This window comes from Ictalurus furcatus, chromosome 8 (genome assembly GCF_023375685.1).
Source record: "Ictalurus furcatus strain D&B chromosome 8, Billie_1.0, whole genome shotgun sequence".
Taxonomy (NCBI): Eukaryota; Metazoa; Chordata; class Actinopteri; order Siluriformes; family Ictaluridae; genus Ictalurus; species Ictalurus furcatus.
Genome location: NC_071262.1, coordinates 9,880,884 through 9,893,684, shown reverse-complemented (window position 1 = coordinate 9,893,684; position 12,801 = coordinate 9,880,884). Strand labels below are relative to the sequence as shown.

The window sequence follows — 12,801 nt, the reverse complement described above, 5'->3', positions numbered from 1 at the left end:
TCAGAGCAACTTTAGGAATTTATTAGCTGCAGGCCTTCGTGAAGACATAATGTGGGAAAATTGGACTAAATCAAATATATTGCAGACTCAGGGGTACCAAAAAGACAAAAATAAAACCATGAATGAATGCTGGTTGAATTCATTTAGAAGGGATCTGCTCAGCAGTAGTGGCAAAACCCCCTTTCACACAGGGAAATGCGCATCTGTTCTAAATCAAATTAGTTTCTCTGCACCAATTTAGCCTTTAAGTCACCGACTTTAAAATATGCAGAGAAGAAGAGACTGGGTCTGCTCTCTTCAAAGCAAAAGTATTGACAGAATGAGTATTCTTCAGAGTGATCACCACATAGCCTGATGAGAAGTCTTCCCCTCATCTTGCAACTTTCTAAGATTTACCCACAGGAGAGCATACCTGCAATCTCTATACATCAAGAACAAACATTGTGTTAACCTTTCTGTTTTATTGTAAGCATACAAAAACAATCATACACACAGGAACAGGAACTTTACAGAGTTTGCTAGGGAATATTTTGGCAAGTGTTTTGTATACATTTTGCAGTTTGGGCATATATTTGTGTAGTCCTTTATTATTCATGCTAAATTTCTTTTCCCTATTCAGAGTCTGAATTCCAAACTTCTTGTCAACTTGCTAGCAAACTATGACTGACTCACTGTAGCCTTCGAGTCTCGTCACATGACTACACAAAGCTTTCATATTCTTCCTATACTTGACTTGCAACAACTACATAATGGGTTTTACCAATATGGTAAAACTAAAATACAGAAACACACAGTTCAACGAGAGTATTGTAAGCTTTTAAGTAAGAGTCTTATTACTCCCTCGAACCAGTTACACAGATCTGTGGTTCGCTCGCTTTCTTTTTCTCTCTCAGTTATTGCTGGGGATCTCCTGCTCCTCGGTGGAGGTAGACTGGATGTCTTCTGAACCGTACTTGCTCTGAAGCGAGCGGGCCACGTAGCGCCAGTATTCCCGCCGGACAGTATCCTTCTCCTGGGCAAGCAGCTCACAGATCTAAAAAAGAGACGGGGTGCATAAGGGGAGAAGGGGAGAGCTAATTAAGACCAATTACTACAGATTATCAAATATACAATGACACTGTAAAACACTGGAAATTTCCCCAGAAGGCACAGACAACCTGACCAGCACTTTCTGTAGAGCTGACCTTTTTTCACACAGGAAGAGGGATCGGTTTACAGTATTCCTTAGGGAACAATACACCTCACTGTGAGACACTAAAAGCCTTTCAGCTCAAGGAAAAGTGATCCTACTGTTAACGATTCTCAATATTCAGCACTTCTTGCTCTATCTGAAAAGGTCACTTGTATGGGTTTGTTTCTTTAACACTTAAATATGTGTGCGTTGCCATTCCTTATTCATTCTGCTGGGGGGCGGGGATGAGGGAAACACCTCGGGGTTAGGTTTTAATTAAAGTATCTTTGTGAAATGACTTTGTTGATGCCTTCTCAAAAATACTATGCTCATTTCACAGTAAGTGACTGCACAGAAATCGTTCAATCACAGACAATGTAATTAAGTAATAAAAAAGATTGTTAAATAAAACATCTCAGTATATGTGAATTGTAATCTGACTTGGAATTGTTATTGATTCAAAATTGTAATTTGATGACTGCCAAAATATACTGGATTGCGTGTGTATACGTACACATACTCACCAGCCACTTTATTAAGAACACCTGTACACTTGCTCATTCATGCAAATATCCAATCAGCCAATTATCTGCATCAATCAATGCATAAAGTCATTAAGACTGTTGAGAGAAGTTTGAGGAACTCAAATAATCCCTATTTTCAACCGTAGTGAGCTGAAAAGCATGCACAACAAATTAGACCTTGAGGTGGATGAGCTACAACTCCAGAAAACCACACTGTGTTTCATGCCTGTGAGCCAAGAACAGGAATTTTAAATTAGATAGCTGAAGATTAGAAATCTTGATTCTTGATTTCTGCTGCAGCATGCAGACGGAAGGGTCAAAATTTGACATCAAATTCATGAATCCATGGAGCCAAATTGCCTTGTGTCAACAGGTTAGGCTGGTGGTGGTGTAATGGTGTGGGGAATGTTCTCTTGGCACACATTGGGCCGTTTAATACCAATCAAGCATTGTTTGATTGCCATGGGAGAATCGCAGCATGAATGTGCAGCAATTATGTGATGCAATCAACATGAATCAGAATCTGAAAGCAACGTTTCAAACAGCTTATAGAATCTATGCCATGAAGAACCGAGGCTGTTCACAGAGCAAAGCAGGTCTTTCCCAGTATTACTATAGTGTTCCTAATAAAGTGACTGGTGAGTGCATGTATGTGCAGTGCCACATGTAGTAAACGGGCCTACCTTGCTCAAAACACCAATCATCCACATTATCATAACATTATCCCAGCAGCTGCACATTTATCAAATACACACCTTTCCATAGACAATAATGGATTAAACAAGTCCAGGAATGGCTGAGATGGACAACTAATCACACCTGGTATTCTGCTCTATCTCGAATGGGTCTCTACTATATTTCATCAGTAGCAGCGTGTCCAAAAGTCACCCAGTGTCACACCTCAAAGCTCGAAATACTAGTCAATACTAAAAATCTCAAAAGCAAAGTTGGACTGCATTTCAATAATGAACTGGTTCCCAGTGATTCCCACTGGTTCTTCTTTCCTTACTGCTGTACACTCCCTGTTTAATGTTCCTGATCAATCATTCAGATTGATGCACGCAAACCACATCGCAAATTCTAATCCCCTTTGACTAAAATGGAAATTTTACCACAGTCTTGTACATGGATTGTAGAATTCGAAAACATCTAATAGCCTAATGAAATGTGTCCGGTAAATTTTAAATGCATAAGCATAGACACCTCAATCAAACCAAGTAAATTCATTGGTTTTTTTTTTTGTTTGTTTGTTTGTTTTACTTTACCTTTAACTCTACACATGCACTTCTTTAATTAATGTAATTTTAGTAATTCTACCGATATTAATTTTTTATGGTCGTTAGCTTAGGAACAAATTACGACAGCTCTCTATAGCAGTGATTAAATTCTCTTTTACAGTTTTGTATCTAGTTACACAGAGGTGTTCTTTAATTTTTTTTTTTTTTTTTTTTTTTTTTTTTTTACACGATTAAACAGAGCATCTGCTGATTTTAATATCTTACGGGTCTGAATCTATAATTTACCTTAACGCTACTGTTACAAAGCATTTCAACCGTTGCTGCACACCTATTCATTTTGAAGAATAACCCTTGCTATGTTCACCCAGTTTGTGGGAGTAGAACATGACAGCCTTATTCATATCTGAATGTGGTTTTAAAGGAATGTGGCAGCCCTAGCCTAGTGTTTATTTTCCCATTAAACAGATGTACTTTTGAAATGTTTAATATACATGAGGCTTGGTAAAATTCCAGTTGTTCAAGAATCGTTCAAGACAATCGCTGTGCATTCAAGAATCATTTTCCCCATTCCTATAGATCAATTCGGCATAATAATTTCTATATCTGTATTAGTCCAACAAGTATAATATTTGGGCAGTGTTTTTACTTTTTTAAATATTATTATTATTTATTTACCTTTAAGGTCTTGCTGAGTGTGTCGATCTTGTTGTTACTGTTGTTGGTTTCGAGTGCGTCCTCGTAGAAATCCACTAGGAAGCCAAGCAGATGTGGTGAGCAGCATGTCTCCTGCAGTTCCTGAACTTGCTGCAGCACCCCAGGATGCGCCGACAGTCCTGTCGCCTGCAGAATCCTACCTCAAATCAATCAAATCACACACACACACACACACACACACACACACACACACACACACACACACACACACACGAGCGACAGTTTTTAGTTCAAAACTCACAAACCTCCGTGTGGCAAATTCAAAGTGTTCAAACAAGTCATAAATGTTGTCCTGAGATTACAAAACAAGGCAAGTTAAACGTCTATTTTGTGGTTTGTGAATGATTCCCGGTTTTCACTATGATCGCCAAGAATGAGTCAAAATCTTCTATATTGAGAAATGGTGCCATCTACTGTTCATATGCAGTCCATCAACAGACAAAATTAGAAACAAGCAATCAATATATTTTCATGGATAAGAACAAAGTACAACTCTTACTCACCCTTTCAGATAGTTCCATGCACTTTCGTTGTGAGGTGCTTTCTTGATTTGTTTTATGGTGTACCTTTTTTGCCAAAAAAAAAAAAAAAAAAAAAGGGAAGAGAACCAAACTGTTATGCTGTTCTAATCAGTGACTAAAATGATATAAATGGTAACAAGCTCCTAGAAGGAAATAACCATGTATCATGTAAGAAGAAAGAAGAAATAATGACTGATTTAGCCTGGTCTATTTGCAGCACTCACTGCACTTCTCGCTCTAGCACTTCTGCAGGAGAGTAAGTGGTGGTATGACTGATGACAAAATGACGCTGGTTCCACGCCGAGTTATTCCTCACATCCTCCTCCAGCAGCTCCTCCACATATTCCAGCTCCCCGTCCCACATTTTATATTCCTGTGCACCACAGAGACACACACAGACACAGAGAAAAAGAGAGAGAGTTTCGATACTTTCTGCTCGACATTTACATTTATTCACATGCCAGATGCTTTGACCCAAATCAAATTGCAACTTATATAATCCACGCACAAAGCTGAATAGTTGACAGGTAAAGGAATATGTCAGCATTTTACTGCGTCTGTAGCCTGGGTGAGATTACCGCAATCATTTTAAAATAACTCCCTCCACTGAGAAAAGAACAGAAAACCCAGTTATTCAGAAATTACTCGCACTGGAAGTCTAGTTTCCTGTCATTCAATTAAAAAAAAAAATGTGATCCACTTCTGCAACTCATGAATTCTTCAGTAAAAGTCAGCTTTATAATAAACCTCCATACATGTCTCTATAATTAGGCCAATTTCAGAAAATGGGAATGACTTTTTGTGCACTTATACATTATCAAATGTATATACTGAGGTGTCTCAGTGCCTATGATCACACATGGATTAAAAAATTTTAAAAAATAAATAAAAAACCTGTTTAACTATATTAATAATGCGCAAGCACCCAACAATAGCAGATTAGAAAGCACAACCAGGGTTTTCCCTACCACAGAAAGGCTAAGTCTTTTTGCAGAGCACCTTAAAGCTGCAGTACAGAACTTTTTTGGTTAAAAATGAACAAAAATCAATTATTGCACAAGAACATTTAAAAAATAATTTAAAAAAAAAAAAAAAAAAAAAAAAAAAGTGTTCAAACCGGTCTCCTTACCTTTCCCTGATTCGCAACGGTAAGCTTATAATGATGATTTATAATTTGAGCTGTCTGGTCGGATTTCGTGGAAAATGTCAGTTTGAGGTCATTCGTCTATGCATGGTTACGTCACTTCCGTAAACAGAAAGAAGAAGAGCCGGCTACTACATCACGTGCGTGGGGGTGGAGGATGGTGGAGTGTTTGTAGCTTTGTGTTCTTACAACAGTTGCTTAGAATATAAACTTGTCATCTAGATGGCTGTTTTTAATCTGGATCATTCTAAAAGCAATCATCGTTGACATCTGGGGAATCAACTATTGTCAAAACCAAGAAGTCTCAAACTGCGGAGAGCCTGTGGTGAAAAAGGGAATGCGACAGAGCCCATGCTAAAACCAGAATAAAAATACAACTCCGAGGTCTGAAGGGATTGAAGACTGATGCAGAGATGGCTTTTTCTGTTGAACAGATAAGACATTTCAGTGGCTCAATAGGTAGCTAGCTAACATTAGCACACTTGTTCACTTGATTCAGCTAGGTATCAAGTCTCCAATGTTATTGTTTGTTTGTTTTGCTATTGTCAGTGTGGTAAATTACATTTATTTTCTGCTAGCTATGAGAGAGAGCAACTCACCTCTACTCCAAGAAAACCATATTCACTGCCACCTCCGTTGTTAAGTATCAGAGGTAATATACAACCTATATGTATACCTCAAACCATCAGGTTCATCCACACACCCACATATCCCACGGTAACGGAGCAACCCACAACCCACGTTTAAAAAAATAAAATAAAATAAATAAATACAAAAACTCTGCAAGTAACTTGCAATTTTATATTAGATAACGACCGATAATCGATTTTACTGATATTTTTCCCAATATTTAAGCATTTTTCTATAATTGGATATAGGTGTTGTAATATCGGCTCCACCGATAAATGGCGCCATCTTGTGTGCGTTTTGAGAATTGCGTGCCATTGCAGCACTGCATCTGTTTTTTGTTAGAATTATTTTTGTACTTTAGTTTACCTCATCGGAGGTTTTATTTTTAAAAAAATAATAAAACAAAAAAATAGTGCCTTTATTTATTTAATTTTTTTGCACACTTTCAGACCCCTCTATTTATTCATGTATAAATAATAGTTTTGTTTTGTATGTAAGGAGGAAGTGAAATTGACAACTGTTATAAATAAAACAGCTTGCTCAGTTCAGTGGTGTTATCACTCTGCCAAAAACAATTAAAACAATACATAAATAAATATCGGTTCTGTATATCGGTTATCGGGCACATAAACATGCAAATAATCGGTATCAGTTATAAAAAAATCGATATCGGTCTGTCTCTATTTTAAAGTTCAAACAGAGATGGCGATAGACAGGCAAAAGATCAGTACTGCAGCTTTAAGTCAAATGAATGTAAAAAAAGCATTTGGGCGACCTGTCAGAATGAACGTAAAAAACAACAGTGGGGGTTCTATGCGGTGACAAAAACAAAACAAAACGGTGAGGTGGCTTGATCTCAAACGGAAAGGTAATCTGGCAACATGAATGACCTGCCAATCAACAATCAGTGTTTGTGGGTCATTCCATCTTAAGTGGTGCAATAATTGCTTGACCGTTTTTACTTTTCCCAAATTTATTTGGTGTGATTACCTCTATGTATTGGCATTGCAAAAACCACATGTTATTTGTTGAAATTAATTGACTTTTGACTATAAGTGCAATAAGTGTTGCCAGCTTTCTTGGTAAGGAGGACCTGCATGAAACGCATGAAAAACAACGTGGAAAAAAAACAAACTTAAAATAACTATTATTATTTTCTATGTATAAATAAACCACCACCACCCCCAGAAACCCAGACAGCACCCAAGTCCTCTGAAAACCTAGGGAAAACACTGACAACCTTCTGGTCACTAAGACAAAACTATTACAGCACATGATTTTTATCTTCCCAAAGTTATAGTGGCACTCTTAAGAGCTTACTCTCATAAAAGCCCACATGCTGACATACTGTACTAAAATATCCACAAGCTTTTGTCTCCTCAAATTACAGCAATACACCTACTGTATATACTGTAACTCAACTTAAAATTCCAGTAACCAGACATGGGTGCTCTTCCCTCCATAGCTACGCGTGTAAACGACAGCTACCAGTTAAGGTTGTATTAAAGGTTGCTGAAATAATTTAAATCTGCAACTGTAGTAGTCTGTTCAGTTTGCTATCTCTAAACCATCCCAGGAATTTAGCATCCTTTAACATCCTTGGTGAAGTCATACTTTGCAGGAGGAGTGGGCAAATCACCATCCTGGTTGCCAAAGAGAAACAGGTTTTGTTCCAAATCCTGCCGCCAGCTGCTTCTGAGATTCACCCTCACAAAGTTCACATCTAATCTCCTGTTAAGTAACGCTTTCAGAAAAAGAAAAAGAGAGAGAGAGGAAAAAAAAAAGAAAAGAAAGGAAAAAAAACACCTTGTTTTTAAGGGAAAAGCATGAGCTCGTTTAGATATTACCTGAATGACCCACTGTCTGTGCTGCCACGCGTGGTAGTTCTTGGCATCCTGAACGAGGATCTCAGATGTGAACTGCAGCTCTTCAGATGGATCATTAAGCCACTCAACCACCATGCGCCTGTGATGCCTTTAACCAAGCACAAAGAGCAAAGTCAAGGGGACTGGACTGTAACAACACTAAGCTTTACAAGTGGACAACATTCAAGAGAAAGAGTTTATCAAGAGGAAGATCTTAACTGCAATAACTACACATATTATAGCATAAAAGGCAAAGGAAGTGAAGAATATAGCTTGTCCTTGGCTGTTAAGAACGACAATACACTGAGAAATCTAATTATAAACATGTGGTAATTAAAAATCTAACTGTAAATGTAACAGTAAAATCATTAATCTGGGATAGAGGTTTTTTTTTTTTTTTTGTGATTCCAGGTTAATTGATAATAAAGTGAGGGTGGTATTACCAGACTTGATAGTTCTTGGGTTGGTCTTCAATAATCGCAGTGATATATTTCATCTCCTTTCGCAGATCCTTCTCCAAAGCCTGCAGCAGTACTCTCCTGTAGTGCCTGTGCAGAGGATTCCAGCAAGCAAAGCATGTGGAAACCATATTACCATTAACCTTTAAATGGAGCTAGAGCTGGGTGATAAGACAGTATAATTTCAAAACTGACTGTGTGATTGGTAAGGTGTCCAAATACTTTTGGTAGCCCAGGTAACTTACTACTGATCAAGCTCAACACACTCCCTATAACAAACACTTGTCCTTATAACACAAAGGCAAAAGAAATTAGCTCACATTAAAGATATGCACTTGTGTAGATTACAGTATGGCTTATAAATGTGGTACTTAGCCAGAAAAAAAAGCCACATTCTTCTAGTTCATAACAACCCTAGATAGAGATTTTTTTGTGACGCTGGTCACATGATCACATTCTGTCTTGGAGAGCCTACAGAATTACCAGAAATTTACTGTAGATTTCTGCAGATTGTGACCGTCTGGATCACAATAACCGGCACACATTACAGGTATACACAACTAAGTTATAACGCTTAAAAAGAGCTCTTCGGTAGCTTTCAGATGACAAGCCCTGCACCACTGCAACCTACAGTGCATGAGAAAAAGTCGCAGAAGTCGGGCACTTTTATCCGACTTTGGAGCTCTATTTTCAGTTAAACTGACACATTAGTGCAGATAATGGGGTCAGCTTCGTGCAGTGACCTCCAGCGTGCTCTGGGACGGTTTGCATTCAAGTGTGAAGCGGCCGGGATGAGGGTCAGCACTTCCAAATCTGAGGCCATGAATCTCATCCAGAATACCCTAACCCTAAATGTTCCCTTCAGGCTGGGAATGAGATACTGCCTCAAGAAGAGGAGTTTAAGTATCTCAGGATCTTATTAGCGAATGAGGGTAGAGCGGAGCGAGAGACTGATAAACAGATCAGTGCAGCATCAGCAGTCACATGGACACTGTACAGGTCTGTCCTGGTGAAGGGAGAGTTGAGCCGAAATGTGACGCTATCAATTTACTGGTCAATCTACATCCCAGCCCTCAACTCTGGCCACGAGCTCTGGGTAGTGACCAAACGAACAAGGTCTCTGATACAAGTGGCAGAAATTAGCTTCCTTTGACAGGGTGGCTGGGCTCGGCCTTAGAGATATGGTGAGGAGATCGGACATTTGGAGGAACATTCAGGCATCTGTCTAGGATGCCTACTGTAGAGATGGGGAGGTGTTTCAGGAATGTCCAACAGGGAGAAGACCCCAGGGCAGACCAAGGACTAGATGGAGAGATTATATCTCTCGTCTGGCCTGGGAGTGCCTTGGTAACCCTGTGGAGGAGCTGGTTGGAGAGAGGGAGGTCTGGGCATCTCTACTTAGACTGATGCCCCCCGACCCTGATAAGCAGAAGAAAATGGATGGGATGGGATGGATGGATGGATGACACCACAGATGCAGCTACTCAACTCATTATGTTTCAGTCAATCACTGAAACAGGTCCACAGGTCAATTTATTAATTCAATGTTTATGTATTTTTAGGACATGATAAACCGGTAGTACTTTTTTACCTCTGTTTCTAGCCAATTTTATGCATTTAGTTTTATATAGGAAAAAAAGCACACTGTTTTTCATTGTTTATGATTCAGAAATAATTTCTTTTCAGTCAGAATTTTTCCTTCATTAAAATTTGGCTCAAAATCTGAATCGAATAGTGACGCCAGTATCGTGACTGGAGTGCATCTGTATCGTTACACCCCTATATCTCAACATCTCAATGTACTCCAACAAGGTGCACCTACACAGTATGCGTGTCCAAAAAAGGGTGTTCAAAGTAGTGTGAGAATACTTCTCCTGTCCTCTACCAAACTCACCATACTGTATAATTTGCGGCATTAAGGTCAATGGCCTCAGCGGTGAGCGCGAACGCCCTCTCGCTCTTCTCATCATTCTTCAGCAAGGCTCTGAAGTAATCAAACACATCTGTGACTGTAAAGACACAAAGCCACCACATTTACATACTTCATTTATTTAAAGTATATGCGTGTGTATGTGTGTGTGTAAACTGAACAAGCGAAATTCCTTCACTCACATCTGTCCGAATATGCGATTTTTACCACAGGGTTGGGCCCATCATCCTGAGGAACAGGCTCCAGATCTGCCCAATCTTTCCTGTCCCTTTTCAAAAAGAAAGAAAATAAAAGTTATGCTTGGTTAAAAGGCTTACACTTTAAACGTGTACACATTACTACCCATATGAACATCCAGCTTGTTTTGCTGAGCTACAAGACACCAAAACACAAGCTGAACTGGTACTTTTACTGGTGGTCAAAGCTGGCAGAAAGGAAAGTGCATTACTAATACAACTGCTAGACAGACAAGACATTTTAAAGAAGATATCACAAGAGTAAGGCAATTGTAAAATAATTAACACAATAGGGGACAGTGGTGGCTTGGTGGTTATGGCTCTGGGTTACTGATCGGAAGGTCGGGGGTTGAAGCCCCAGTTCTGCCAAGCTGCCACTGTTGGGCCCATGAGCAAGGCCCTTAACCCTCTCTACTCCAGGGGGCGCTGTATCATGGCTGACCCTGCACTCTGACCCAGCTTCCTGACAGGCTGGGGTATGCGAAGAAAACTATTTCACTGTGCTCTACTGTATATGTGACCAATAAAGACTCATTTATTTATAGTCAAGTAATAAGGAAGCTGTGAACATATCAAACTAGCTGACAAAGAGAACCACAAAGTGGGAGCTGGTCAGAACAAGCATCACAGTGCTCAATGAGACTGGATGTAAACAACCGGAAGTTAGCTTTGCGCGTTTCAGAAACCGCTCTTTAGTTAAAAAAAAAAAACAAACTAATATTTTCTCAGATAATATAGTAACCAGTGAATTATCCACAGTAAAGTAGTTTAACTTTCTAAAGCCGTGAGTGAGAATAGGAACTGCAGCAGCCGGCTATGCTAACTAACTAACTAGCAAACTAGCCACACAGCTGCAGTATTTACCTGTAAAACAGATACCCGCCGCTCAGAGACTCTTCCAGGTCCATATTTAGTTCTTCTTCCACATGGTCATAATTTATATTGACCTCCTGGACCGCATCGGACACAGCGTTAGATATTTCCTCAGCTGATGCCATTTTGAATGAAAGTGAACTAGCTAGCTCGTCTAAATGGATGAGAGGCCAGGCAAGCTGAGTCTGACAGTCGTGTGAAGTCAGACACGACTCTAAAGGACGAGGACGAATCAAAATAAAAGCGTCCGGCTCTGATTATGAAGTCGGATTCTCTTTCATAAATTGAGACTAAGTTTTAATAGAAACATATTAACCCGATGTCACGAATAAAGTTGTTATTGTTACTGTATCAGTAAGTAGTAACTCAATAACAAGATCAACCTAATGAAATATTACAATATACAAATAGTACTTTTCTTATTTGTTAGACAAAATGACTGGACTATAGACATTAATCTTAACACATGTGCAATGGTCAATACATATTCCAATATTATATAAACACCAAGCATGTCTGTGAAGTAATGTTAACATGTCTAGATTGCTGATGATAAAGAAGTCTTGATAAAATTAGTATACAGGGATTAGAAAGTTTATTTTTCATTCATGGTTTGTTCTGAAAGGAAACAATATCCTTGCTCCAGCATTTCTTGCCCCCTCTTTAGTTGGAAACCAGTTAGAACAAAAAAAAGAATGGTTAATAATAATGATTAACTATATATATATATATATATATATATATATATATATATATATATATATATATATATATATAACATATTCTTTATGTATTATAGTCCATGTACTTATTTTGTTCACTTGAGCATCCCTTTTCTTTGCAGTGTGATTGTTGCTTGTAGAAAAAATGTTTTCTACACAGATTTTCCTGCCATCATCCCATCTATGAAACCCTGCTATAGTGTTTATGTCTTTATGTAGTCATGTGTGAACTAAGTGACAAATTATTTTAGCCCTATTGCGAAAATATTTAGGATATACTTTCTTCAAATCAGACTGGTATTGAAAGCTAAAGTTATTAACGCTTTAAGCACTTTGAAAATAACACGTTAACTGTGGAACAATTTAGAGTGATTTTGTCTGCATTTTCAATTAAACAATTAAAAATGTAGTCCGTTTTCATTTTCATTCCCTGTAACGCTTCTCATCCTTGTTAGTATATTGACATACAGTGATGTGGCAGTGTGAGATCAGTGAATCATTCCCACCTTTAGAGTCGGTGATGAAGCAGCAACAGGAGCAACAAGGAGTGGTGGAGGTTAAAGGTCGTGATAGGCCTGATGGTGAAGCTTCTGCAGGTAATAGTTGTATCTACACAGTTTGTTGCACTAAATGGACATAAGAGACCATCATGCAAGAGAAAACATGAATTCTTATTAAAATGCACAACGAAAAATGTATAAACCATAAATATAATATAATTAAACCGTAAATTAGTGATCCATAGAGTGGATTATAGCTTTTTGTTGGGATTAGT

General features: G+C 38.5%; 1 protein-coding gene across 1 annotated transcript; it reads right to left on the bottom strand.

Annotated features, from left to right (window-relative positions):
* On the bottom strand, nt 1-11,497 carry fnta (farnesyltransferase, CAAX box, alpha). The gene is made up of 9 exons (XM_053631472.1): nt 11,296-11,497; nt 10,378-10,463; nt 10,160-10,274; nt 8,251-8,355; nt 7,790-7,916; nt 4,393-4,541; nt 4,151-4,213; nt 3,609-3,783; nt 1-1,033 (listed from the first exon to the last, which is right to left on the bottom strand). Exons 1-9 carry the CDS (start codon nt 11,427-11,429, stop codon nt 890-892), a joined length of 1,098 nt encoding a protein of 365 aa, XP_053487447.1. The 5' UTR covers nt 11,430-11,497; the 3' UTR covers nt 1-889.
* Between the last annotated feature and the right edge of the window lie 1,304 nt (nt 11,498-12,801).